This window comes from Dermacentor albipictus, chromosome 5 (assembly GCF_038994185.2).
Source record: "Dermacentor albipictus isolate Rhodes 1998 colony chromosome 5, USDA_Dalb.pri_finalv2, whole genome shotgun sequence".
Classification (NCBI taxonomy): Eukaryota; Metazoa; Arthropoda; class Arachnida; order Ixodida; family Ixodidae; genus Dermacentor; species Dermacentor albipictus.
This window is the reverse complement of record NC_091825.1, coordinates 50,930,989-50,956,587: the sequence shown is the minus strand read 5'-3', so window position 1 is coordinate 50,956,587 and position 25,599 is coordinate 50,930,989. Positions and strand designations below refer to the sequence as shown.

The following is a 25,599-nucleotide window of genomic DNA, read 5'->3' as shown; positions in this document are numbered from 1 at the left end:
TTATACACGCGTGCACCTGCTGTCTCTTGTCACAGTATGAGCACAGATACACCTAAGTGCACTGGCAGGCCTTCATAGATATTTCGAATGTGCCTGTGGTGAGCTGAGCCCTTGGGAGCAGTAAAAGACATCCGTTCATTCTTTCGGACTGCCCCATTTTGCAGGTGTTTACGTGACCCCTAGAGAGTCTGAAAAATCAGAAGATGACTGTATTGGGCAACTGCTACTTGTTAAATACATATGGGGTATGCATTAGTTCAGGCTGCATATTATTTCCTTGCCTTGAAATGATAAATCTTCCATGTGCATCTTTGGCTACCTCCTCCATCAAGATGTGGTTGATGTGGCAACATATGAAACTTGCAACCTAATCTGCAGCAGCAAAATGCTGCAGCCATCAAGTGAGCCACCATGGCAGGTGTTAGCACGGAATGAATGAACACTACACCAAGCAGCACAGAATTCATATAAATAAAGAAACATGGAGGACTTTCAGGTGAAACGCCATGTATTACATCAGTGTTTTTCCCACCATGAGTGGCAGTCGAAATGGCGCCCACCGCTCTAGTTGAGTGGTCAAAATGAGTTTATTACTATTATGATTTTTTGATGCAATTCCCCTATTTTGAAGCTATCCTAAAGGAGAGACCCGAGCTTCAGATAGTACCAGCATCGTATTTCACCGTGCAGACATACCAGCAAGAGAAGCCAGAGCCCGGTCAAGCTGTGAAGAAGCAAAGAAAAATGAAAACAACACGCAACTAGCATTGTGATTTGTTACTAGTATTGCAACGTGGACACAAGAAGCATTCCTATTGGCTGGTATAGATTTGAATTACCGGCGTGTGTTTTTCGCTAATTTTGAGTGGCTCTGTGTACTTTTCGTGGTTTTTTTTTTTGTTTGTTACAGCGAAGTTTAGCAATTGCAGTAGGATGCATCACTGGCTCATGTCAGTTCCTGTGTTGCGTCAAAAATGCAAAACTGGTGAACTTCCTATTTAAAATGGCAATACAGGCATGTCGCAGAAAAGAGAGTCTTAGTTGTGTGATTAACTCCTCCTCCACCCTTTTAAGATGTCGACTCTTCAAGAATTTCAGGGAAGAACCCCGTGTTACATGCAATAGCAGTTATTCACAATTGAAGCAGTCTGGACACAAAGAGGTCAGCTCAAAACAGTTATGACAGCAGCATGGATGATAAGGAATGAAGGAGGTGCATCTCATGCACGGGTGATTTCTGAGAAACAGTAGGACTTTGCTTGTACATTCCTTGCCAATATAAGAGTGAGCAAAAAATATCTGCACTGAGTTACTACAAAATGATATCGGGTACGCTGTCATAAGGGCTTTTAAGACTCACTAAAAAGAAATGTCAAGATAAACTGGATTACTACATTTTACTTTAATGCTTCTAGAATATCAGAAGCATCAGTGTTATAATGAGTGGATCCCTGTTAAGCCAGAAAAGACACTAGAACAAAAGGCAGCGCTGAGGTTTCCATGCTAGCTCCTCATGACGTCGCAAATTTTGGACAGCATCTGCTTGGAACTAGTTAATATAGTTGATAGTTGCCAAAATGCGTGACTTCTCATCCAACTTGTGCGAAAACTTCACAGAGTCATTGCCACTTTTTTGTTTAATTTTTGCACCTTCTCCAGTTTGCCAATCATTTACTCGGAATGAGAGTGGCCACTTTGATATTGTAGAAGTGTAATTTATGAATCCTGCATAACTTAATATTCCTCTATGTGTCTAATTTAGACTAAAATTTAGACTAAAGTTTTAGACTAAAAAAGCCTGCTGAGTGCATGTGTAAAGAATCAAGGTGTGTGAAAAAAAAATCTGAGACGAATGAAATCTGTGAATACAGCCAGACTTGTGGCACCCTTTCTCAGTACCTTTAGGGACAAGGACAGGGGCTATCTCAGTGCGTTCAGCAAATTGCAGGCTTGTTGTCTGTTGGTTGACAATGTGACTTGATTAGCTGTTTTTGCAGGCAAAGAAATAATGCCACAATCAGCAAATATACTTCCTGGGTTGGGGTGTTATATTTGACATCTAAATGTTCCATTGGGAATACACATCCAGCATCTCTGCTGTGCGTCATTATCTTATAAACACTCAGTCAGTTTTGCAATTGCAAAACTTCGCAAAGTTTTGCAAAGTCTTTATATATAAAAAGTCCATAGTTCAGAAAGTCTGTTAAGAAATGTAAATGATTTAACATCACAGCAAAACAATGTGATGCATGCTGTATTTCTTTTACACCGTCACCTGCTTCACGTGCCAAAAATGAAGTCACCACCACAGATGGCACTGTCAGAGGGCTGGTGGTGACAAAAGGCAGCTGCACAAAGCGTATGACAATTCTGATGAAGGAATAAAATGAAGGAATAAAAGCAATGTGCACTTGAAAAATAATGAACTGAAAACTATTTTGTACAAAAAAGAACCCCGACTGAGGTTATTGCCCTGGAAGAAAAACAGCTGCACTTACATTTATTGACAGAGAAGAAAGACGAAGGTAGAGAAGCTGAGGTCAGTCTTGAGCCCCAGCCAAGAGAGAAGGAGGGAAAGAGGCATCCAGAGGGAAAAGAGGAACAAGTGGGTAAGTACAAGAAAAAAAAATTACAAAAAGAAGGCTACATAGAAACTACACCGATGTCTGACAAGTCAAGGACAACAACTGGTATGAGTCAGAACAGACATCAAAATACTATTCTGGAACGTTCATTATACAGTCGCTGACCCATTTTTCGGACACAGATGGGGATGTAAGAAAAGCCTAAATAATTTCAATCCAAAAAAAATATAAGAAAATTTAAGAATAAATAGTTTGTTGTTGTTTACAACTCCAGCACTGCGGAAAACTTGCATGCAGAATTTAGCTGTATGTTGTGGTTCATTGAAATCATACCTATTTTAATTTCGGGGTAGTCAAGGCCACAGCTACCTTTCGCCTTCGCACGCTGCACAGCCGAATGCCCATTGTCGCCAAGAGCTAATAGAACGTGCAAACATGACTCCATGACACTATCAGTTTAGGATGTATTGCAGGGACTGTTTCGAGATGGATGCATAAACATGACTTTTTACCGTTCCTACCAGTAAGTGCAAATATATACTTGGTAAATATACGTTTACAGTAGTTGCCAGCCGATGACCTGCGAACTCAAACTCCACTTCATGTATTCTGCAGTCAGTCCTGCCCGTGCAATGATCTCATGCCTGGTCTACAATGTACTGATCATCTATGAGTACGAACATAGCAAGGCTAAGCTTCCCACTCGGAAAAAGGGAGGGAGACACTGTACAGTGTCTAAAATATTGGTGATCGTTTTAAATTGGCTTTATGGTGTAGATTGTCCAAAATCAAGCAACTGCAAAAAAAATCAGGCATCCGGAAGTTGGACAGCAACAACATCTATACTACCATAAAACAGTTCAACACCAGTTAATTAGATTTTTCAGCTAATACGATACTAATCGAAGGTCTTGTCAGGCATATACATGTATTTCTAGGGGTCCAAACTTTAATTATTTCGATCCTAAAATTGGCCTTCACCGGATAATTCGAACTTCACTAGTCAGCGTACTTGTGTTTGACCCCTATGGCGACTGCAATAGCGACCTCTTTAGTGGCAGTGCCTGTCTTGGCTGAACTTGGGGGACAATGAATGCACTGAACACACGTCATGTCCCATTGAAAAAAAGGCAATTTTTCAGCCTGCATTAGGCAGATTTTCGAGCAAAAACTGTAACACACAATGTCCGAATATGATATTTATCCAATTCTAACATGCACCTTTTCTTTCTTTTTTCAATGAAGTTCGACCGAGAATCGCCTGCACGGTGCACTCAGATACGAAACCAAAACTAGCTTTGCAGCATTTTAAGCTTTACCGATCACTATACTGTAGTGCATATTAGACCCTGCCCATTTTCTTTGCTAAAAAATTGGGTGCGCATTAGTTGTCTACATTTTTTAGGAGCTTTATTGTCATTTATACATTAGCTTCCTACTTTGGACTCGTGAAAAGTAGGTGTACTCTTCATTAGGAGGTGTGTTAGAATAAAAAAAAAAACTGTGGTTGAATGCAGTTAAGCCAAGTTTGCCGAGGGATAGCACGGTTTTTCTTGCTTTGGTAAAGGACACAGATGCTGCTCAGTGCAGCAGCAGCAGCGAGCGAATTGACCTTCATGCTGCATCTCACTTCAACCCAAACTAAGCGTCAAAAGCACAGCACAAACGAAGCTACCAGCTTTCTGCACACTTTGTACACATCACAGATACTAGCTTTGAAGATGAAGCCCATGCAACCACACACTTTGTCCATATCACAGATTGCTTTCAAGATATGGGTGCCGACGCGGCATACACAGCCACTGCCAGCAATGCCAGGCTAAGTGCCAGTTTGACCTTGGTTGAGCTTGAAGGTCAGATTTACTGAACCAGACGTTTCCTAGGTTTGTACCTGGAGTAGTAGAGCTATTGGTCTAATACTCGCACATGAATCAGAGGTGTTGTGGTGCTTTAAGATGAAAGCTGGTCATACCCCCGATGGCCTTGAAAAAAACGCGTTGTCTGGTCCGATGGCAAACAGTACATACATTAATTAAAATCACCCATACAACACACAGAAAAGCATACGTTTCAATCTTCTGCTGAGAGGATGCATTGTAAAGTTGAAGAGAAATGTGGTTGACGCGAGTCTGACCCCACTATACGAGCACGCGAAGCCGCAGCTAAGCGTCGAAAATGAGTCAAAGAAGCTAAACTGAAAGCAGCAACATGATGATGCGAGACGGTGCATTACCAAGTGTGCAGCAGGCTTTCACCTTCACGTGTTACAGGAGGGTAACACGCTTCCAAACATTATTTTCGCCATCTTGTTTAATTCGACCTGCCGGATAACTTGATCAATTTTGCTGGTCCTGTCAGGATCAAATTAATGGAAGTCAACTGTACAATGAAATCTGAGCAACAGTATCTACATACCAGCATTGAGAATAAAAAAAAAAGCTTAAAGTTTGGCATATAATGCATGTTCTGAGCAAGTACTTGGGGTACTTATGAATGCACTCGTGTGTGCTGCCATGCAATGCTTGACTCCACTGCTCCACTAGTTGCCACAAAGGCAGCGCTGCTCATTAACATGAACTTCTTTTACTTCGTAATATGCATAAAATAAAACTCGCATACTACATCTCAAGGTTTCACTACCACTTCGTACCACTTACCTACTGTTTTTTGCAACTTTCTATGCCAATTTAATATTCCTACTTAAATCGCGAACAGTACGCCCAGTTCTATTGTTATAAATTAGGTTTTTCATTTTTACCAATGTATCATGACACTTTCTAGGGGGTTGTCGGTCCCTTTAATCCAAACCCCAAATGTTACCAATTTGTTTATCTCGCAGGCTCGAATAAGTGTTCTCGCATGCTGATTTGCTAGCTGCCTTAGCCATTGCGGCCACCGTAGCCATTTGCGTTCAGCCACATGGTGCTTTGTGCATGGTCGTGCGACTGTTTTGTACTGTCATGCACTCTGCAATGCTAGGCCTAGCTGCTTCGACCTTAGCTACCAAGCTTTCTGCTATCCAGTACAGTGTTTTTCATTGAAAGGATTCACTGCTGTCAGCCACGGTGGTCACTCCGCCTTCATCCTTCTCATCGACGGCTTCAAGACGCAAAAATCTCGGCAAAGATCTAAAAAAATGCTGCATATTGCCGGTTCCTAACTGTTAGCTTTGCCACAATAGAGCAACATTACACACAATCATATGCAACGTACTGTGATGACAGCGTGACAAGAGTGCAAAGGGGTCATTGATTTGGCACATGGTATCTGCTCCTTAATTATGCATGCCAAACCCACCACCTCGTGTCACAGTACGAGCATCGAGACACTTAAATAAGAGTACTGATTGGCCTCCAGAGCTATTTTCGAAATAGCTGTGACAATCTGAGCCCTTGAGGGCAGTAAAAGGCATGCACTCGACTTTTTGGACTGCCCGATTTCCCGGACATTATTGCGGTACCTAGGCTGTCTGAAAAACCAATCACTGATTGTACTTTGCGACGAGCGAAAGATACCAAAGAATTTGCTTTATTATTCTCAAGTAACCATTACCTAGAAAACTGGTTGCTTCCAAGTGACGCAGAACAAGCCAAGTTGCAAAACAGCACATTTTTAAAACACAAGATTATACACTTTTGTAGTTCACAGTTACCAAAGAAAATCTGCATATTTGTTATCACTTACTTCTTCCTGTACAAAGAGCAAGCTAGCTTCCTTTCCTGATTAATGTATCTTTATTCAAATGCTAGACAGAAAAAGAACTTTCATGCTGATAGTACATTCCCAATTAAAACCTGAATTCAGAGATGTTTCAGAGAGCTGTTATTAATGCTAAACTTGTGGGTGTTATCAGTTTTTGAATCTTCTGCTTGCCCACTATGAACCACTAAAACCTAACAATAGCCTATTGGCCTTATTATTTTTATTATTATTTATTATTTTCAAATACTGTTGGCCGTCTTGGCCGTAACAGGGTGGGTACAGCTGGTTTGCACATAGCGTAAAAAAATGTAAACACTTTACAAACGTAAATTGGACATGAAGCAATGAATGTTGGAAATACAATGCGAAACAAATAATGAAATACAAAAACAATAGTTTGGCTAAGAAATACATGTTTCTAACACTGTGACAGTGAAATTGGAAGCATCATGAAAGAAAGACTATTGTATGTATTTCTAGAATAGTGTGACAATGTTTGCACGGCACCACTAAGATTAAATTTCATAAAAGGTTTTTAACGTGTTCCTCAAAGATTTCACAAAGATTCAAAGATTGGCTTGGTGCTTACCAACACCAAGCCAATCATAGTCACAAGCAGTTCTCCTCACCAGTAGTGGATCCTCATCTTCCAGGGCGTGCAGAGCTTCGAGCAGAGGTGGTACTAGTGCCAGCAGCGCTGGAGCAGCGTCAACACCAGCTGCAGTCACCAGCTGTCCCAACACCTTGGTGCACAAGGCGGCTTCCTCTGGACGACCCTGTGACAGCTGGGACCCAACTGCCGCTCCACACGCACACACAAGGCGGAGGCGCCACTCGTCCGTTGCTGCACAAGAGCACAGATGCCAACCAGAGCACTGTGCCTTTCAGAAAGTAGGTATGATGCCAATTTGAAAATGCTAGTTTTTACAGTGGAAGCTGTTATGGGCTCATTCCAATAGCCATTTCAGTTGGCGATGGCGTCGGCGGCCGCCGACGTCTGGTGTCCGTTGCAGTTATCACCTAGTGCATGAGAAGTCCCAGGCGCGCCGCATAGCATCGACACATGCTCGCTTTGCATTGCAGTTAGATATTGTGGTGCGTACAAAGCCACACTTATCCAAGACATTCCCATTTTAATGTTTTGTGCATGCACTTCCATGTTAGGATGATGCATCCTTTGAAAGGGAGGAAAATGCCACGTCTGAAGTGCAGCAAGGACAATGACGAAAAGAAGACATATCGCCATTTAGAAGAAACATAGAGAACAAGAAGTGACTAGCGCACGGTGTTAAACAGTCTGTTCTTGTAAACATTCCTGCGAACTGAATGCTTTGGATCTTCAAGTTTCCACATGCATTGTATCGCGACACGTTTCAAAGGATGACATGTATGCCACATAGTTTCGCTACCAGTGTTACCTCAGCGTGTCATGGCGCACCCTTGCAAGGTACAAACTGCTGCTGAAGAGGCGGCTCATAGAGCTATGCACGCGACTGCAACTAGGCAACGTCTGGCTCGGCTGACCACTGTGCAATGCCGCAGGTCGTCATCTGACACTGGGCAGACAGTTTAGTTTGTTCCCAAGAAAAGGACACAAGAAGACTGCAGTGAAGGTCCTCTCGAGCGTGCTGCTGAAAATGCAGCCCGACAGGCATAACTGATTAAATCAAGCTGGCTAGTTAACTGTTTGTCACCACCCTGTTTCAAAGGGGATGCCAATAAATCTTTGTCATTATTGACACATGTACTTGGTTACCTTTTTCGGGTGACCGCTTTTCACCGTCTACCAAATGTTATCGTTCAGAGCAGGATGTGCCCACATGTATCGAAAGTTTCTAGAATTTTATCGATGATTCTATCTGCTGTCTGTTGTCACCGAACCTTGTGTAATCTGACTGCATGTGCGATGTGAATTGTGTAGAACTTTCTGGACGCCATGCGGGCACCAGCGATTACTCTGGAAGCTTCGATGACTCATGTATAAAGGCAAAGCCCTTGAGTGGCAGATCAGATTTCACCGATCGCTGAGCGTGTCCGCCGCTACCGCTGTGCTTTGAGTGTAACTTGCTTTTGTGGGCACAAGTTCACCCAATAAATGTTAGTTTCGTCATTTACAGATTTGCCGCTGTATTATTTACCGTAACTACTATGTGCCATTATCATCATCATTATCATCATTTGCATCGTATCATGCAACATGTCATGTGATGGGACATGTGTGTCGCGTAGCATCGACATGTAGCAGTTGTATTTTGCATGTAGCTGGACCTGGTGAACTTAATCAGCTAGGTGACTACCATATTTGCAGGATACTATTGCGCCATCGATTGTAACCCACGGTTATATTACTGTGCAAACATCCAAAAAAAGCAACTTGATGCCAATTCTACTGTGCACATCAAGTAATTGTTGGAACAATATTATGGAAGCTATAAAGGCACACAGACACGCACATAGCTGTTAGTTAATCTTAGTTAATCAGTTAGCTTTGTTTGAAACACAAGTTATTTTACACGCAATTACACAAAAGAGTGATGCGAACTTGCGCTGTAGTTGCTTTCTAACGATGGAGCAGTCCAAGTGTACAATTCGAATTATGAATTAAGCCGCTGTTGCAAACGCATTTGAACCTGGAAATGAAACAAGGGGTTGTAGTTCCGAAATTGTTTTGTTTACGTTTCTGCAAACTGTACAGAAACAGGGCAGAGATTTGCACATTGTGTTGACAATATTCACACGCTGACAAGGGCAGTTGACCCTTGCGCAATAGCGAGCGTATGCATAGATCGCCTGTGGTGTCCATTCGCTGTCTGCTCCAGTCTACCTTCTATTTGCACCAGCGCCACAGTGTGTCCACTGCAGGCGCTATATGAAGCCCTGCCACAGTGTTATGCTGAAGTTTCATGACCAAATAAAAAGTACAGAAGGACCCTGATATTACTTAGAGGGAAAGCTGGCACTGTCACACTGTTGTACGCATGGGATTGCTGGGATATGATGGCTTTGAACTGGCACCCTTCTCTGGAAGCCAGCACACCTTCAAGGCTTGCCTGGCTAGCACCATTTCGTCTGTCAAAACTGTATATTTTCTACTAAAACTCCACGCCGAAAGCAGTTTTAACTTATATGCTAAGCATGCGGTCATGGGATAAAATCCCAGCCGCAGCTGGCACATTTCGATGGGGTGCAAAACGCAAAAACACCTGTGTCATTGGGGGCATGTTAACATTGGGGGCATGTTAAGGATCCCCAGATGGTCGAAATTTCTGGAATCCCCACTACGTCACGCCTCAATTATATTGTCATTTTGTCACATGAAACCAGAGAATCTAATAGATTTTTTTAGTTTTAACTTTCATCACAATAAAGTATTTTATTCAATGATGTGGACTGGTGCTCAGATGTACAATTATATAAAACGTAAGAAGTATCAGCGGCCCGCCAGTGTCGGAGGACAGACGACAAGGTCCGCGCTCGCTTTGCGAAAGTGTCATAGCGCCTTTTCCTTGTGTACGCATCCTTTGTGTTTGGCTGGTACCCCCTCATTTAAGTTCATATGTTCTTGTTTTTCTGCGCTTTATTAGGCACTGCAGGTGAGTAAACTTCTTTAAAAGATGTAACATGGGTGAATGAAAACGTCTTATGAAGATTTTATTTTAAGAATGCATCACCTGTGGAGCCACATCCACGTTCTAGGCGAGTCCTCTCGCAACACCAGTCAACACAAGCCTTGCCCATCCATATGCCTTCATTCCTATGATGGCACAGCACCCATTAGGAAACTCCCATGGACAGTGGATCTGGTTTTCCCTCTAGGTAATATTGTGATAAACTCTATGGCTAGCATGCAGCCACCACATGTTTTTCTTTGTTTTTTTCACACAATTCTTTGTTTGTTCATTTGCTCTATGTCTCCTTCTCTTCCTTCACACTGCACGCCTATTCCCTTGGCTGACGCACCTCATTGGGAAGAGCACTTGCTGCCTCGCGTGTCGGCGGGATTTTCTGGCAACCACATTATAACCCATATTTCATCTTGCACGGCTGTGCTATAATCGGTATGCGTATACACCGAGTTCTATGGGAAGGCCAATGGGAGTCGGAAAGATCACATTGCATCCGGTCCTGTGCTATAAGTGGTTATGCTACGAGTAGTCTGACCTGTACCGGTCTTTCTCCCTCACCATGCTTTCAATGGAAAGAAAGTCCCGTGCTAAACTTCTTTCTTGTCTCCTACTGCTGCTCTAATCTAACAAATAAGACTTGCCACCAGGGGTCTGTAAATATTCCAATTTTTTAATACAAATTGAATATGGACGCTTAGCTTTGAGTACTGAATCAAAAATCAAATAATGATATGAACATGCATTTATTAGCAAGTTTGGTTATTTTAACATGTTGGAACATTGAACTTACATTGTCAACTGTATAAAATCAAGCTAGTAAGCCGTTATGCTGAACGATTGTGTATTTCATTCATTTTCAACTCGAAAATGTGAGAAATTCCCACTAGCTGTCTGTTGTCGCCAACCTGTGCCTCAATATGCAGCATGAAATGCCTGTAAACTCAGTGACATTTCACCCTGTACCAGCCATCATTCATCACATTTGCTATCAAGCAATAAGCTCAGAATCTGAGGTGGAGCTGCAAAAGTTACAAATTAGCAAGGCAAAAGCTGCGCTCGCAATTAACCAAAACCAAGTGGTTCTGTACAGTTTGTTATGGCCGTTATTTAGAAAAGAACTGCAAGAGCAATGCCTTCTTTTTTCTGTTTTCAGTGTAGGCGGGTATCCATGCAAGCAGGAATTCTGCAATACAGCTGGCATAGTAAGTCCTTTCTGTTTTTCTTCAGTGAGAGACATCTGAGCAACTCATGGTTGTCAAGGAAATGAATTTGCAAGAATATAGCACAATCAGCAATATAATACAAATTATACTGCATAATACTACAGGAATAGGAGGAAGTCCACCTTCATTTGCCTCAAGAAAACATTTTGACTATAACTCCAAGTAAGCACGCACAATGCCTTCTTACTGGTTTAAAAAAATAGTGCCTTTTACAATAAATTGTAGCATTTTAGTACTGCAGTAATGCCCATCACCTGCGAGATCTTGCTACAAGGGTACATGAGGCAAACACATACCTGTAACTACTAAACAATTGGCTTTTCCGCACAGCTTGTAAATCTAGTGGCTGAGCGCACTTTACAGGCAAAATTACGCAATCGGCACGAAATTGTCACAAAGCTGGCACAAATTCAGACGCGCATTCTCACTCGGGCGCGTACTGCGGTAGCGGATGGGCCATCGCTCTATCCTGAAATGCTGTAACAGGCATGTGATGTGCTGCATGAAGGCGCAACATAGGTATGAAGCGGAGAGCTGGCATATTTGCATGGTGAGGCCGTGTAGGCGGGTATCGCTGTTGAGGACTGGCCCATTAGACATATTCTCTCGAAATCAGCATTCTTATTGCAGTCGTATCTATTCCCTTTCGTTGCGCACCCTCACTGTCCGCAGACTCGTGCCGCTTGCTGTTGGATGACTGGCTTTTCCGCAGAGCTTTGACTCCCAGTGGCTGAGCGTGCTTTACAGGCAAAATTCCGCCAGCAGCACAAAATGGTCACGGCATTCAGAACAAAATCAAACGCACGTTCTTAGGTAGAAGCAAAGACTAAGAATCGTGTTTGCTCCTACACAGCCAGCAATATATTCGATTATTTTCGAATATTCCTATCCAGGCGAAACTTCAAAAAGAACATTTCTAGGGGTGCGCGAATATCGCCGAATCAAAATATTGAACACTCGAATAATTCGATTCACCAATCGAATATCCACTGTTCGATCTTTCTAATATTCGATATATTTGGTATAGACCGGCGCAGTGCCACATGTCGCGTGCGCCGCGGAGCCCCTCGTGTTCGATGCTGCCCAAACGAATGTTCTGACTTTGTGTGCGGTGCAAAAAAAAAAAAAATTAAGGAGCGCCTAGCACGCCGCGCACAGGCCGCCCCGGCTCACGCAGTGGCAGACTGCCACTGCAAGCGCTCCCTGATGTTGGCCCCGTGCGAAGATCACAAACACACACATACAGCAGCCGAACGCCGCAATTCGCAGAACGGCGCCGTGCAGGCCGTGGCCACTTCTGCCGGCACAAGGTTTGTCCTGGTCGACAAGGTTGACTAAAATTATAACGCGACGCAGAAAAAGCGAACGGCAACAAGTGCTGCGCTTATTACGTAAAGTGCGGATATATCGGGCCGATTGGCCAGCTGCGGATACGCGGCGACGAACTTCAGGTCACCCGTTACCACATGGGCCAGCGGCAAGGTCACACCGTCTCGGCCACTAGGCCTAATCGGTGCTGCTTCATCGGACACTGACATCTAATGTTACGGTTTGCTGCCGAATCGACGCAGATCTATGCACAGCAGCCACGCGACACTCGGAAAGCCCACAAACCGCCTTGCAAATGAAAGCGAAAGACGACAAATTAACGAGGAGGAGGACGGGAGGGGGTGTTACGAGCGTAGCGGGAACTTGTCATGACCCTCCAGATTTCAGATTCTTTTAGAGGTGGCAGATCACGCCGAACCTGACAATGAAACGACGCGGACGGCGCCTGATTTTTACTAACCTCGTCGGCTACGCGCGGAGTGGTCGGTGATCGAGTCACGTGATGCGCGGTTCGTGCGTCCGTCGAGTAGACTCACGTTATTGATAACCGCGGAGCTGTCGTAAAGTTGGTTTAGCACTTCTGCATTTTACAAAGTGTAAAGAAAAGCTTTGTGTGCAATAAATAAAAGACTGCAACCACACAGGTCCACTAATTGGTATGCAGTACAACAGAGCATCACTAATTCATTAGTTTCAGAGGAAAAGAAAAATAAACCTTGATTCTACTCAACAAAAATGTTATTCATAAAGAAATTTCTGGACATACTAAAACTGAGCTGTAACCAGTGCTAGCTTACTAATTTGTGCACCCTTTAATAAGGAGCAAACCGTGCTGTACATATATATTTCCATGTACCTAAGTTACTGATAGCTTGCTACAGTCTTGTTATGCAATATTAAGACTCCTGAGCATGTTCAGCCATGTATTTTCTTGCCCAAAATTGGTAAGCATTAAACTTTGTGAACATGTTTGCAAAATTTTATTCAACATTTGGATTTTTTTCTTGATTGGGCTGGATATTCAATTCGAAATCTACTACTCGGTATTCAATGCACACCCTTAAAATTTCCAGATACCTAGTTTTTGATTCAAATATGAATATTTATAATATTCAATGTAGAATAATTGACGTTTTTTTTTTTTTCCTGCTCTCCCAGAGTCGGTGAGGTGCCATTGTGCAGGCACCACTTACTCAAAACCTAAGAGTGCTCATATTCTTTTAATGCGTGGTGTGTGAATGTTTGCATGTTCACGGCCGCTGATACCAGGTCGGTGTATTGAGTACTCTGTGTTAACGGCCCTTCCGATTGAGTTGTATTAAAGTTCTTTAATTTGCGAAGCTCAATACCTGGGTGCCATGAAAACTGAAAACAGTTAAAATTTCGTACTGTGTAAATTTTAGGACCACGAAAGCTACCGAAGGTTGTTTCCTTGGAGCTTCACTAATTACCTGGATTGGGATGCATGCTCATGCAGCATACTGCATGGAACACTCGGAGACCTCTTGGTTGTTCTTACCTGAGTGATACGTTACCTAACAGAGTTCAAGGCCAAACATACAATAATAACACACTGCACCTATGCAATGTATCAACAATGTTCAGGCTTGACTTGTCTCCTATGTTGATTGTGGGCAGAGCTGTGGCAGCGTCTCTGGGCCCGCCGGTGTTTGTTACTGTGGCTATATCAAAACTCAAAGCTTAGTAACAACACACTAAGAACTTCCCCACTCACGAAAACTTGAGTCCTCTCAGGGAAATTAAAAAACTTGCAATCCGTCATCAACAGCATGTTCACTGTGCACCATCCAGCACAATCCCAAATACCAGCATGGTGGCATAATGTGCCAGAGGATAGATGGCACTGTTATCGCAAAATGGCAGCGCCCTCGATAAAACGGTCTACAGGAGCTACAGGTAATTAAATATGTCAAAAAGCAGCCAGCCACCTCAGTTCGCCAAATCGAACTGCATGCATCATACCCCATGCCACTGGGTTAAGGCAAGTCGACCGCAAGCCGCCTGGCGGTCCTGCAGATGCAACGCCAAGATCACAACAATAAGAGCCTCTGCTCACCGACGTGGTCAGTGGGTTCACACAGGAGCGAAGTGATGGTCTGCTCTATTGCATGCAGGCGTGCTTGAGCCAAGAGAGGGTGTGGTCGGGCAGGCAGCCAAGCCAGGCACCGCTCAGCTACTCGCACCACGGCGGACAAGGGAAGCACTTCCCGCAGACGTGCCAGCAATCCTCCCAGACTGTGCACAAGGGACACCTGCCAAGAAAAAAAAAGGAGGCCATTGTCGCTATGGCTCTTTCAGAAAACTCACTTTCTCCCCGTTCCCTGTCGACCCTTCACCATCCAAAACTCTGTATTGATCAAAGGCATGTTCCTATTCCGCTTCAGCTAAATTTATTTCATTCTGATCAGAATATCAGGAAATATGAGGCCGCACTTTCTAAGGATCCTTTCCCAGCGATTCTTTAATTATTACCGATTAATTACCAAACGCCACGTACCGAGAGGTTAATCTGCGCGCGAGTCAGTGACCCGAGAGGCAAAATGAATGGAGGGCGAATTCCTAGAAAATACGGCCCCCGGTGATGCGTCAATAACGCTTGACCCTTTCATGGCTGGAAATCAGTTTGTTGACCCATACACTTGAACTGTGCACATTGCCATGTCGGTTATACGCTGCAAAGCCTCGGTACTTTCAATCGCGTTTTGTTGCGATTTACGTGAAAGTACAGTGGTGCTGTAGGCAAACCTCGTTGTTAATACGCATCCGCCAAAGACGTAGCTACGGTTAAAACGTAGCTGGGACTCGAGCAGCGATCGCTACATGGTCGCCATGGTGGTCGGTCGCCGACCGGCCAGTGCGCGCCGCGTTCACGTACATTGCCTTCGGTGGACGCCAAGTGCGCCGTCACGACTCGCACTGCGGCAGCCGCCACGCTCCGGTGCAAAATGTCTGCCGCCTTCCGAGAAAATGCGGAGACCGGCGAGTCAATCATTCCGGTTTCGGTGCGCGTCTGATCACCGCGCGACGACGTCGGCGTCGGAAAACGCACGGAAGCCATGAAGGCTTTGCACACGCGCGCGTGTATTTGAACTAACACGGCTATCGACGCAGACCCTGGCTACCGCGATTAAAGTCCTCATATCTGCACGGCAGCCACCAGCAGTCTTAACAGATACTGCACGCTTTTAACCGGAGATATTGCTCCGTGTTCACACGCGCGCCGCCTCCCCGGCATTTCTGAATGTCGCTCGGTTATACGAAAGCAGACGGCATGAGAAGTCATCGAATCGGTTCGGCACGGTCAAAGCCGCATTTATCCATCAGATCCGCACCTAGGAGCTAACGACGCGGCAGGTGGGGGGCATGCAGTACGTTACTAGCGGCACGGCGCGAAGATACATACCGCGAACGTGTGCACGAAGTGCGCAGTATCGGTGTACAGGCATGCGCGCACTAGTACACATCGATATCATGTATCACAGGCAGCCGATTAATTAAAGAAAAAATAAAACGGTGCCCCTTTGTAGTCGGCGCGCTGCATCTCGGGCCGCCATCTTGCGCTGCTAAGAGGAAGCCTTAGCTCGGGTGCTCCTAGCTAAATACATGTAAAATTGGAATTCGTTTTTCTCGGCAACCACTGCACCAAACTTGACGAGGTTTGTTGTATTTAAAAGGAAAACTTAAAATCTAGCGACTGTCGGTTGCGAATTTTCGACACATGTCGTCTACTTTTTACTAAAAATTGGCAGAAATCGAAAATTTTAAGAAAACGAAACTATAGAGTTTTCAACTCTAACTCAGCAATGAAAAATGTTATCACAATTCTGTGAATTCCATCCCATAGTACATCTAAAGCAGACAAAATTGATACGTTACACATCAATCTAAACAGATTTAGTAATGTGCAAATACAGCCTTTGCAGAACCCTTATACACAACGTAACAAATTCACATTAAATATAAACTAGCTGACACATCGAATTTGTCCGCTATGAATGATCTAATAGATGCCGTTAATAGAACCGCGATATCTGTTCTTGATGGAGATCAGCTATTAATTTATAAACATCGTGCGTCAACATTTTTTTCAAATTTTCGAAAATTATTTTCACAATATTCAGGCTCTAAATCAAAATTCTGCTTCCAACAGTAACTAGAATTTAACTTTCTCTCTCAAATGCAACAAATTTCATTAAAATTGGTCCAGGGGTTATCACTGAAAAGCGTTTTTGCGTTTTACATGTATTTGAATGGACCGTGTGTCAGAGTTGGGACAAAGCTAATGCTTCCTGCTCCCGTTTTCTATCTGTAACAACGAAATGCATGGTAGTGCAGTCGATTCGTATGCATGAGAATGGTTACAGATGCGTTATTGACTGCCTAAATTAAACATCACTGAATCACGCCCGGCTGCAGTGCGGGACTTTCTTTCCCCCCACGAAGTGTGCGAACCGTGCGATGCCGGACCGTGCGGCATCTAGGGAGTTGTGCAGAGCAGTGGCGAGAGGCCTCCGTGACCGGGCTTACTTCGTTAACAAGGCAATTAATTGCCTTTTGTCGATCCTCACGGTGTTTTCCTCCTCTTCCCCCTCCGGGAGGGGGGGGGGGGGACACATGGCTGGCACGTGCTCCGCGTACGGGTTTGCACCTATCTGCTATGCCTAGCACGCCACACAGAGCGATCCCCCTCCTCTTTACTCCTCTACCCCCACTTTTTTTTTCTTTCCATGTTCAGTGACGATAACGATTATTATTATATTAGTATTATTACATATTCATGGAACAGCCCATGACCGCAGCGCGCCGACAAATCAAAATTAAAACATTCATTATGCTGCCTTTGGTTACGTGCCGTCGGTGCGCACTATGCTTCAAGGAAGTGGTACGCCGACGGTAGATTGTTGCACAAACACGCAATGTGAAGAAGCGTGATCCCGACTCGATGCATCGTTAGGGAATGGCAGAGCTGTTACCGTTTACAGAGGTGTCGGGGATATCGCCTTTCCTATTGCACAGTCATGCAAAAGAGGCGGTCTTTGTATTAAAGGGTCCCTGTAACGGTTTTTGCCGCTCACCTAGAGACGGAGCATATCACTCAAGGAATGCGTTCTCACAAGAATTGTTGGAGTACACTTGTTTGTATAATAACAAAATAGAGCACTATAATTCTGTATTCATAATGGCAAGCATGAAGTAGGAAGCTATATGAACTATCAGAAAATCTCAGTGACATGCACATGCTTCTGCCTACTTCAGCACATCATCTTAAAGTGAGGCTGAAAACCCAAGGTTACCAAAAGCTATGCAACTGGAGCAGATGCTATGGTTCCTTCACTGGAAATTAAAGCAAACATCCCGACCTGTTACTTTAGTCAGGTATAATTAACCTGTATTGAACAATGTTACAGCATGCTAAGAGAAGCCATTTCAATCTAGACTATTTGACCAAAGTAAGAAAGTGCATGCAAATTAAGCCCCAAGGATCTGGTATTCCCTAACAAATTGTATTGGCAAAATTTTATGCTTACTTGAATTGCCTGCATTGACCCAATGCTCAAAGAAGGAAGACTGATTCCTTCTCTCGCTGTTGAAAAACCTATTTGAAAGTCAATAGAATACTACATACTGTTCTGAGAGAAAGTGTTAAAGGGACCCTGAACCACTCTTTATCGAAGGAGAAATGCATCTGAAGTTAAAATAGGCTATTTCAGAAATATTTCGCCATAAAAAGTACTTCAATGCATTTGCCAGAAGCAGAGTTATTGGCAATCAATCACCTCCTTCATAGTGCTTGCGCTCCTTCTTCAATGTCTTACTCCGAAGGTTATGAGGGGGCGGGGCATGCCCAAAACGCTCCGCCTATTGAACATCACCGTGGTGGGCAGTTCAATTTTGATCTTGGATGTTAATGTAGGCACTGCTACTTCCGATTTTGGCGCCTATGACGTGCCAAATGCGAGCCAAACCTGGTTGTCCTCAGCGAGATTTAGCCAGTGGACTCGTCGTGGTGGCTGCGGCCTGTACATTACATAGCAGACCACAGCTACATGCAACTGTAATGCATATGCACAGCATTTGCTTAGTGCATGACAGGGCTTGAGTGTGCGCTCATGCTCATATGCTTCAATCTGACCATTTGCACGACTGCGCAATAGGAAAGGCGATATTCCTGACACCTCTGTAAACGGTAAGAGCTGTGCCATTCCCTAACGATGCATCAAGTCGGGATCACGCTTCTCACTGCATGTTTGTACAAGGCTTTGTCCTTCACCAGCTTGACCAATGGATAGTAGTCAACTTGCACATTTTTAAGTGCTGTTGAGAAGTGCGCCAAGGCATCTAACCAGTAGCGACCAGGAGTGAGCATGCGCTGGCAAACATGCACATGGTCTGACTTTAAGTTGCGTGGTTTTAGGCTAGCTGAGTGTCCAAAGCTAGTCGAAATTAGCAGGAACCGATGGCTGTGACGCCAATAAGCAGGTTGGCCAAAGTTTGTTTCCTACGCGGGCAGTTGCGGCCAAGCGTACGCAGACAATAGTCTGCTTCCTTCTTCTGGATGTATCCAATTATGATGGAAATTTGAAAGCAGATTTTCTCTTACTTTAGCTTGCTTACTAAACTTCGTTCAAAAATATACACAGCAACAGTAGGAAAAAGTGCACGTGTTGATACAACACCATTCTTGATTGATGTCAGCTACTGCCCAAAACAGCCGCATGTGGGAGTCTGCTTGAATACAAAATAAAGCATCCAGAAAAGAGTGAGAAGCGGGCTTCTGTTGAAACGAGAGCATTTTAGAGAAAGGTGGCATCATGCTCCACATGCAAGCTTCACGCCCCACACATGACTGCAAAACTTGGCTAAGATGTTCACAGCAGCGAATGCTATCCACGGACTATGTTTCTTCACCAAGCCCCAGGGGGGATTCAGGACTCCTTTAAGCACTGACAATATCTCTAAGCTTCTATGTAAGCTGTTTTCATGAACAACAAAAGAATAAAACTGTTTACCTTTACAAATTTCAGAATGCAAACACTGACATTTTTGAGAATATGGCATTAAATTTTTTGGACACAGAGAATAAAAGTGTGCCTAAATACAAGTACAGCCTGAACACACTTGTCTATAGTGGTATAGTGGCCAGCTGCTGACTGCGCCAGCCTCTGTAGCTGCTACCTCACACAAATTGCTAGGTTCCACGTATGTTTCTCCTATATCCCATGGACCTGGCAAGCAGCATGACAATGCGTGGTCTCATTGTAGTGTCAGGTTTGTTCCCTCATCCAATCTGCTCTTTTCTTATCCCTTAACGTTACACCCATCGTTCTTCTTTCCATAGCTTGTTGCGTCGTAATCAATTTAAGTAAAACCCTTTTCGTAAGCCTCCAGGTTTCTACCCCGTACGTGAGTACTGGTAAGACACAGCTGTTATACACTTTTCTCTTGAGGGATAATGGCAACCTGCTGTTCATGATCTGAGAATGCCTGCCACACGCACCCCAGCCCATTCTTATAATTCTGATTATTTCATTCTCATGATCTGGATCTGCAGTCACTACCTGCCATAAGTAGATGTATTCCCTTACAACTTCCAGTGCCTCGCTACCTATCGTAAACTGCTGTTTTCTTCCGAGACTGTTAAACATTACTTTAGTTTTCGGCAGATTAATTTTTAGACCCACCCTTCTGCTTTGCCTCTCCAGGTCAGTAAGCATGCATTGCAACAGGTCCCCTTAGTTACTAAGCAAGGCAATATCATCAGCGAATCGCAAGTTACTAAGATATTCTCCATTAACTCTTATCCCGAATTCTTCCCAATCCAGGTATCTGAATACCTCCTGTAAACATGCTGTGAATAGCATTGGAGAGATCGTATCTCCCTGCCTGACGCCTTTCTTTATTGGGATTTTGTTGCTTTCTTTATGGAGGACTACAGTGGCTGTGGAGCCACTATAGATATCTTTCAGTATTTTTACATATGGTTCGTCTACACCCCGATTCTGCAATGCCTCCATGACTGCTAAGGTTTCGACTGAATCAAACACTTTCTCGTGATCAATGAAGGCTATATAAAAGGGTTCGTAATATTCCACACATTTCTCTATCACCTGATTGATAATCTGAATATGGTCTATTGTTGAGTAGTCTTTACGGAATTCTGCCTGGTCCTTTGGTTGACAGAAGTCTAAGGTGTTGCTGATTCTATTTGCGATTACTTAAGTAAATACTTCGTAGGCAACGGACAGTAAGCTGATCAGTCTATAATTTTTCAAGTCTTTGGCAGCCCCTTTCTTATGGATTAGGATTATGTTAGCGTTCTTCCAAGATTCCGGTACGCTCGAAGTCATGAGGCATTGCGTATACAGGGTGGCCCGTTTTTCAAGAACAATCTGCCCACCATCCTTCAACAAATCTGCTGTTACCTGATTCTCCCCAGCTGCCTTCCCCTTTTGCATAACTCCCATGGCTTACTTTACTTCTTCTGGCATTACTTGTGGGATTTCAAATTCCTCTAGATTATTCTCTCTTCCATTATCGTCGTGGGTGCCACAGGGTACTGCATAAATCTCTATGGAACTCCTCAGCCACTTGAACTATCTCATCCATATTAGTAATGATATTGCCGGCTTTGTCTCTTAACGCATACATTTGATTCTTGCCTATTCCTAGTTTCTCCTTCACGGCTTTTAGGCTTCCTCCGTTCCTGAGAGCCTGTTCAATTCTATCCATATTATAGTTCCTTATGTCAGCTGTCTTATGCTTGTTGATTAACTTCGAAAGTTCTGCCTGTTCTATTCTAGCTGTAGGGTTAGAGGCTTTCATACATTGGCATTTCTTGATCAGATCTTTCGTCTCCTGCGATAGCTTTCTGGCACCCTGTCTAACGAAGTTAACCCAGACTTCAATTGCACGCTCCTTAATGATGCCCATAAGATTGTCGTTCATATCTTAAACACTAAGGTCCTCTTCCTGAGTTAAGGCCGAATACCTATTTTGTAGTTTAATCCAAAATTCCTCTAGTTTCCCTCTTAGCGCAAACTCATTGATTTTCTTCTTATGTACAAGTTTCTTACGTTCCCTCCTTAAGTCTAGGCTAATTCGAGTTCTTACCATACTATGGTCACTGCAGCGCACCTTGCTGAGCACATCCACATCTTGTATGATGCCAGGGTTAGTGCAGAGTATGAAGTCTATTTCATTCTAGTCTTGCCATTCGGGCTACTCCACGTCCACTTTCGCCTATCCCGCTTGCGGAAGAAGGTATTCATTATCCGCATATTATTCTGTTCTGCAAACTCTACTAATAACTCTCCCCTCGTATTCCTAGAGCCTATGCCATATTCCTCCATTGACTTGTCTCCAGCCTGCTCTTTGCCTACCGTGGCATTGAAGTCACCCATCAGTATAGTGTATTTTGTTTTGACTTTACCGATTGCCGATTCGAGAATGTGATCAAACATGGTCAAATGTGAACTGAGGCACATGTGACGGAACAAGGATTCAATGGTAATGAACCTATAAACATTATGGAAAAAAAAAGGACGACGTGCATCTCTGGTTGCTCACTCCCTACCAGCTTGACCCGGGGTGGCATCTCATGCTGCAACAATTTGCACAACGCTTTGCATTCCATAGATACCAACTACAGTTCAGTCTGCCAAATTTTTAAATAACTTTGAATCGTACATCATCATGGTTAGTACGTTTTGTTAATGTTTTTTTTTTGTCAAAGGTATGAATGAGATTCTACTGTGTGTACAACTTGCAGTGCATGTAAATAACCGCAAGGCCCACAAAAGTATATACTACCAGCACCCAAAGCCAATGTGAAAAACAATGTCATTTGATTAGCAATGTAGCACGTTAACAAACACATAGAAATCACAGAACAGAATCTAACCTACGTGTTTTTATCTGCCTTGTTCACATGTTGGCACTGATGGTATGTACTGCTTGCGCAACCCACGACCTCACTCAATTAGTTGCAGTTTTTTGGACTTGTTGAAAAACAGGTGACATTTCCCAGCAACAGTCATAACCAAAACAAACCGTGACACAGCTTTTGGCTCAATTTCGACGGATCTTTTCCCCTAATTTTTTCTCATAATTTTTTTTTGTCCAAAAATCTCAACGACCACAATGATCAGTGTGATGTGCTACTAACCGATAGGTGGCAGCCGCTGAATGGGGTGGGGGGGTCGACTTCTGCGACTATGATGCAATAGAAATCCCACTTCCGTGCAACAAAAATCGCATCCTGTGAAATGGCCTTAAGCGAAGCCCACTTGATGCAACTGGCAAGAGTAAGCTAATGCTCAGGAGTGACGGATGTCAGCCAGTCAGTACAATGTTTACAAAGCCTATCCATGAACGGTATGTTGACAGCGATGTTGAGTGGTTGCAGTTGGCTTGTCATGAGTCTGGGTATTATCGCAATGTCCCTACCACCTTGTGAAAGCAGGCCCTTCACAACATCGGGCAAGTGCCCACAGCAGGAGTTGAGAATCAGGAGCAACTCCCTACACAACAGGGCCCCTGCATGGCATTGCCAAATCATCTTGACCCACACTTCCTCTATCCTCTCATTCTTGTGAAAGCACATGACAACATTTTTTGCAAGCACTTCTCTGGCTTAAAGATGTTTGTGCTTGAAAACAATGCATGGCACCAGCTTCCACCCACTGGCAGTGAAACACAGCATTGCCATTGTTTGTTACTTCTCTTACTCCACCGTTCTGACCTTAACTTCCTTAGCACCCTTTTCATTAACTGTGAACACGACGGGAATACTGAAGTAAATTGATTTCTGGTCTGCATTCCACATTTGACCCAGTTGGTGGCCCTTCTCCAGCCACTTCTTAATTAGGTAGCACTGGAATGCGATGAGCTATTCCTCAAAGTGACTAGGGACATTTTGGCACACTGAAATCTGTTGTCAAAGGCTGAATCTAACCTGTTTCATAAATCTCATCACCCAGCCTCTCCTGGCCATGAACTGGGTTCGTGCTACAGCTCGAACGTTCATCTGGCAAATGTGTGTGTTGTAAGCCACAAAAGCAAGCATGTCCCACATCAAGTGGGTGTGGTCTATGGAATACCTTTAGTGTGCGGTAGAAAATACATAAGTCAAGCGGACCATTGTTTGAATGAACGGCTGGGACGGCACCAACACAAGGTTAGGAACGGCAGAGAAGGTCACCTGGCAATTCATTGCCAGTATTGTAAGTTCACACCTAACTTTGATGCGTGTTCTGTTGCTGCAAGAAGTCAAGATAAGTGAATGATGTTGATAATTGAGGCAAGAAGAATCATTGAAGCAGGTGAGCAAGGCGTGGGTGTAGCATCCGTTTTATTAGCACCTTCAGAATTGCAGTATCTGGACGTAAGTTGGCAGTGATGCACTGTGATAGCACCTTGTGTATAAATAGTCTTTTTTTCCCCTGAAAGTGCTGCTTTATGAGTGTTGATCTATCTCTGTGTTGTCATTTTCGCACCTTTTACTTGAAGCCAAGTAAACAGGGTACAGTGAAGACCACTTATAATGTAACCGCTTTTAGCGTGGAACCAGCTATAGTGTGGTTTTTTTTTTTTTTTACCACCGATATATCTCCCATAGAACTCAATGTATAGGCGGACCATTTATTGCGTAGGCGCGCAAAGCAGAATACCAGTTATAGTGCAGTTCCTTTAAGCGCACGACCATGAAATTGGCGCATGGAGCACGGCCTTTTCTCGGAGGCGTTGAGCACGGCCTGCGTGGCCACACAATTGCCGGGTGCACAAACGCGGAGAAGGGGGAGCGTGGTTGTGCACGTGGAGGCCAGCGGTGAAAAGCGAAACAAAAAGGAGAAGGGCTGGAGATTTTAGAGGAAAGAGGGCGAGTGTTTTCGTCACTATAGCAGCGTCCAATCAGAGTACGCACTGCGCGGAGTCCAGGGTAGAAGCGACAGCGCACTCTCTTTTTTTTTTCAGTCTCTTTGTTGCATTTGGTGTGTGCACGTCGTGATCTCGCAGTGTCGTAGTTGTCCTCTGTACACGTGTGTTGTTGGGCTTTTGTCACTATGGCATTGGCGGCGTCTTCAAGCGGTGTGAGATAGAGGCATGCCTTTTTACTGGAGACAAAGGAATGCGTTATAAGGGACATAGAAAGTGGGCTGAAAAAGGCGTCGGTTGCGGCCAAATACAGCGTTTCCGACACAATCGTGTCAACAATATACAAGAACAAGGACAAATTGCGGCAGCAACTGCAGCAAGATTTGTCTTCCCTGTCACGGAAGAGAATACGTACGTCGAAGTACAAAGACGTGGATGCAGCACTCTTCCGATGGTTCCGTGAAGTTATGGCTCGGAGCATACCAGTGAGTGGCCCCATGCTCCAACAAAAAGCCAAGTTCCTTGGTGTTCTTTCAGGCCACGAAAACTTCTACCCACTTAATGGATGGATCCAGCGATTCAAGGATCGCCACAGCATCAGCTGCAAAGTGGTGTGCGATGAAAGTGGTGATGTCAACGATGAGTCCATCAAAGTCTGGCTTCGTTTAAATTTGGAAACCATGCTGTCCATGTATACGGACAGAGACGTATACAATGCAGACGAAGCTGGCGTATTTTCTAACCTTCTGCCCAACCGCACTCTTGCGCTGAGAGGTGAAGCCTGCTCTGGCCACAAGGCCTCAAAAGAGCGCATAACTGTGTTGTTCTGTGCTATGGATGGAAGTGACAAGCGCCACCTGTTTGTCATCGGAAAATCAGCAAGGCCACATTGCTTTAAAAAGCGAGAGTGCCTGCCAGTGACATACAAATCCAACAAAAAGGCGTGGATGACGCAAGACATGTTCGCAAGCTGGCTTTGCAAGTTCGATGAAGACATGGTGTCAGAGAAGCGACAGGTCGTGCTCATTCTCGACAATTGCACAGCCCACAACATCAAGCCAAAGTTGACTGCAGTCAAGTTAAAGTTTCTGCCTGGCAACACGACTGCAAAATGTCAGCCGCTAGACTAGGGTGTCATCGCAACCATAAAGACACTTTACAAAAAACGCATCTACGAAAGAGTTTTGCAGAGCATGCAGCAGCAGCAGCCTCTTAAAGTGAATTTAAGGGGCGTGATTG

The 25,599-nt window shown here is 44.1% G+C and overlaps 1 protein-coding gene across 1 annotated transcript in view; it reads right to left on the bottom strand.

Annotated features, from left to right (window-relative positions):
- Nucleotides 1–25,599, bottom strand: part of spg (dedicator of cytokinesis spg) — a 180,427-nt gene that overhangs the window by 85,961 nt on the left and 68,867 nt on the right. The window contains exons 17-18 of the mRNA XM_065428472.2: nucleotides 14,543–14,738; nucleotides 6,917–7,131 (exon numbers count right to left, since the gene is read on the bottom strand). Coding sequence (XP_065284544.1) covers nucleotides 6,917–7,131; nucleotides 14,543–14,738 — 411 coding nt within the window. The remainder of the gene's footprint in view (nucleotides 1–6,916; nucleotides 7,132–14,542; nucleotides 14,739–25,599) is intronic.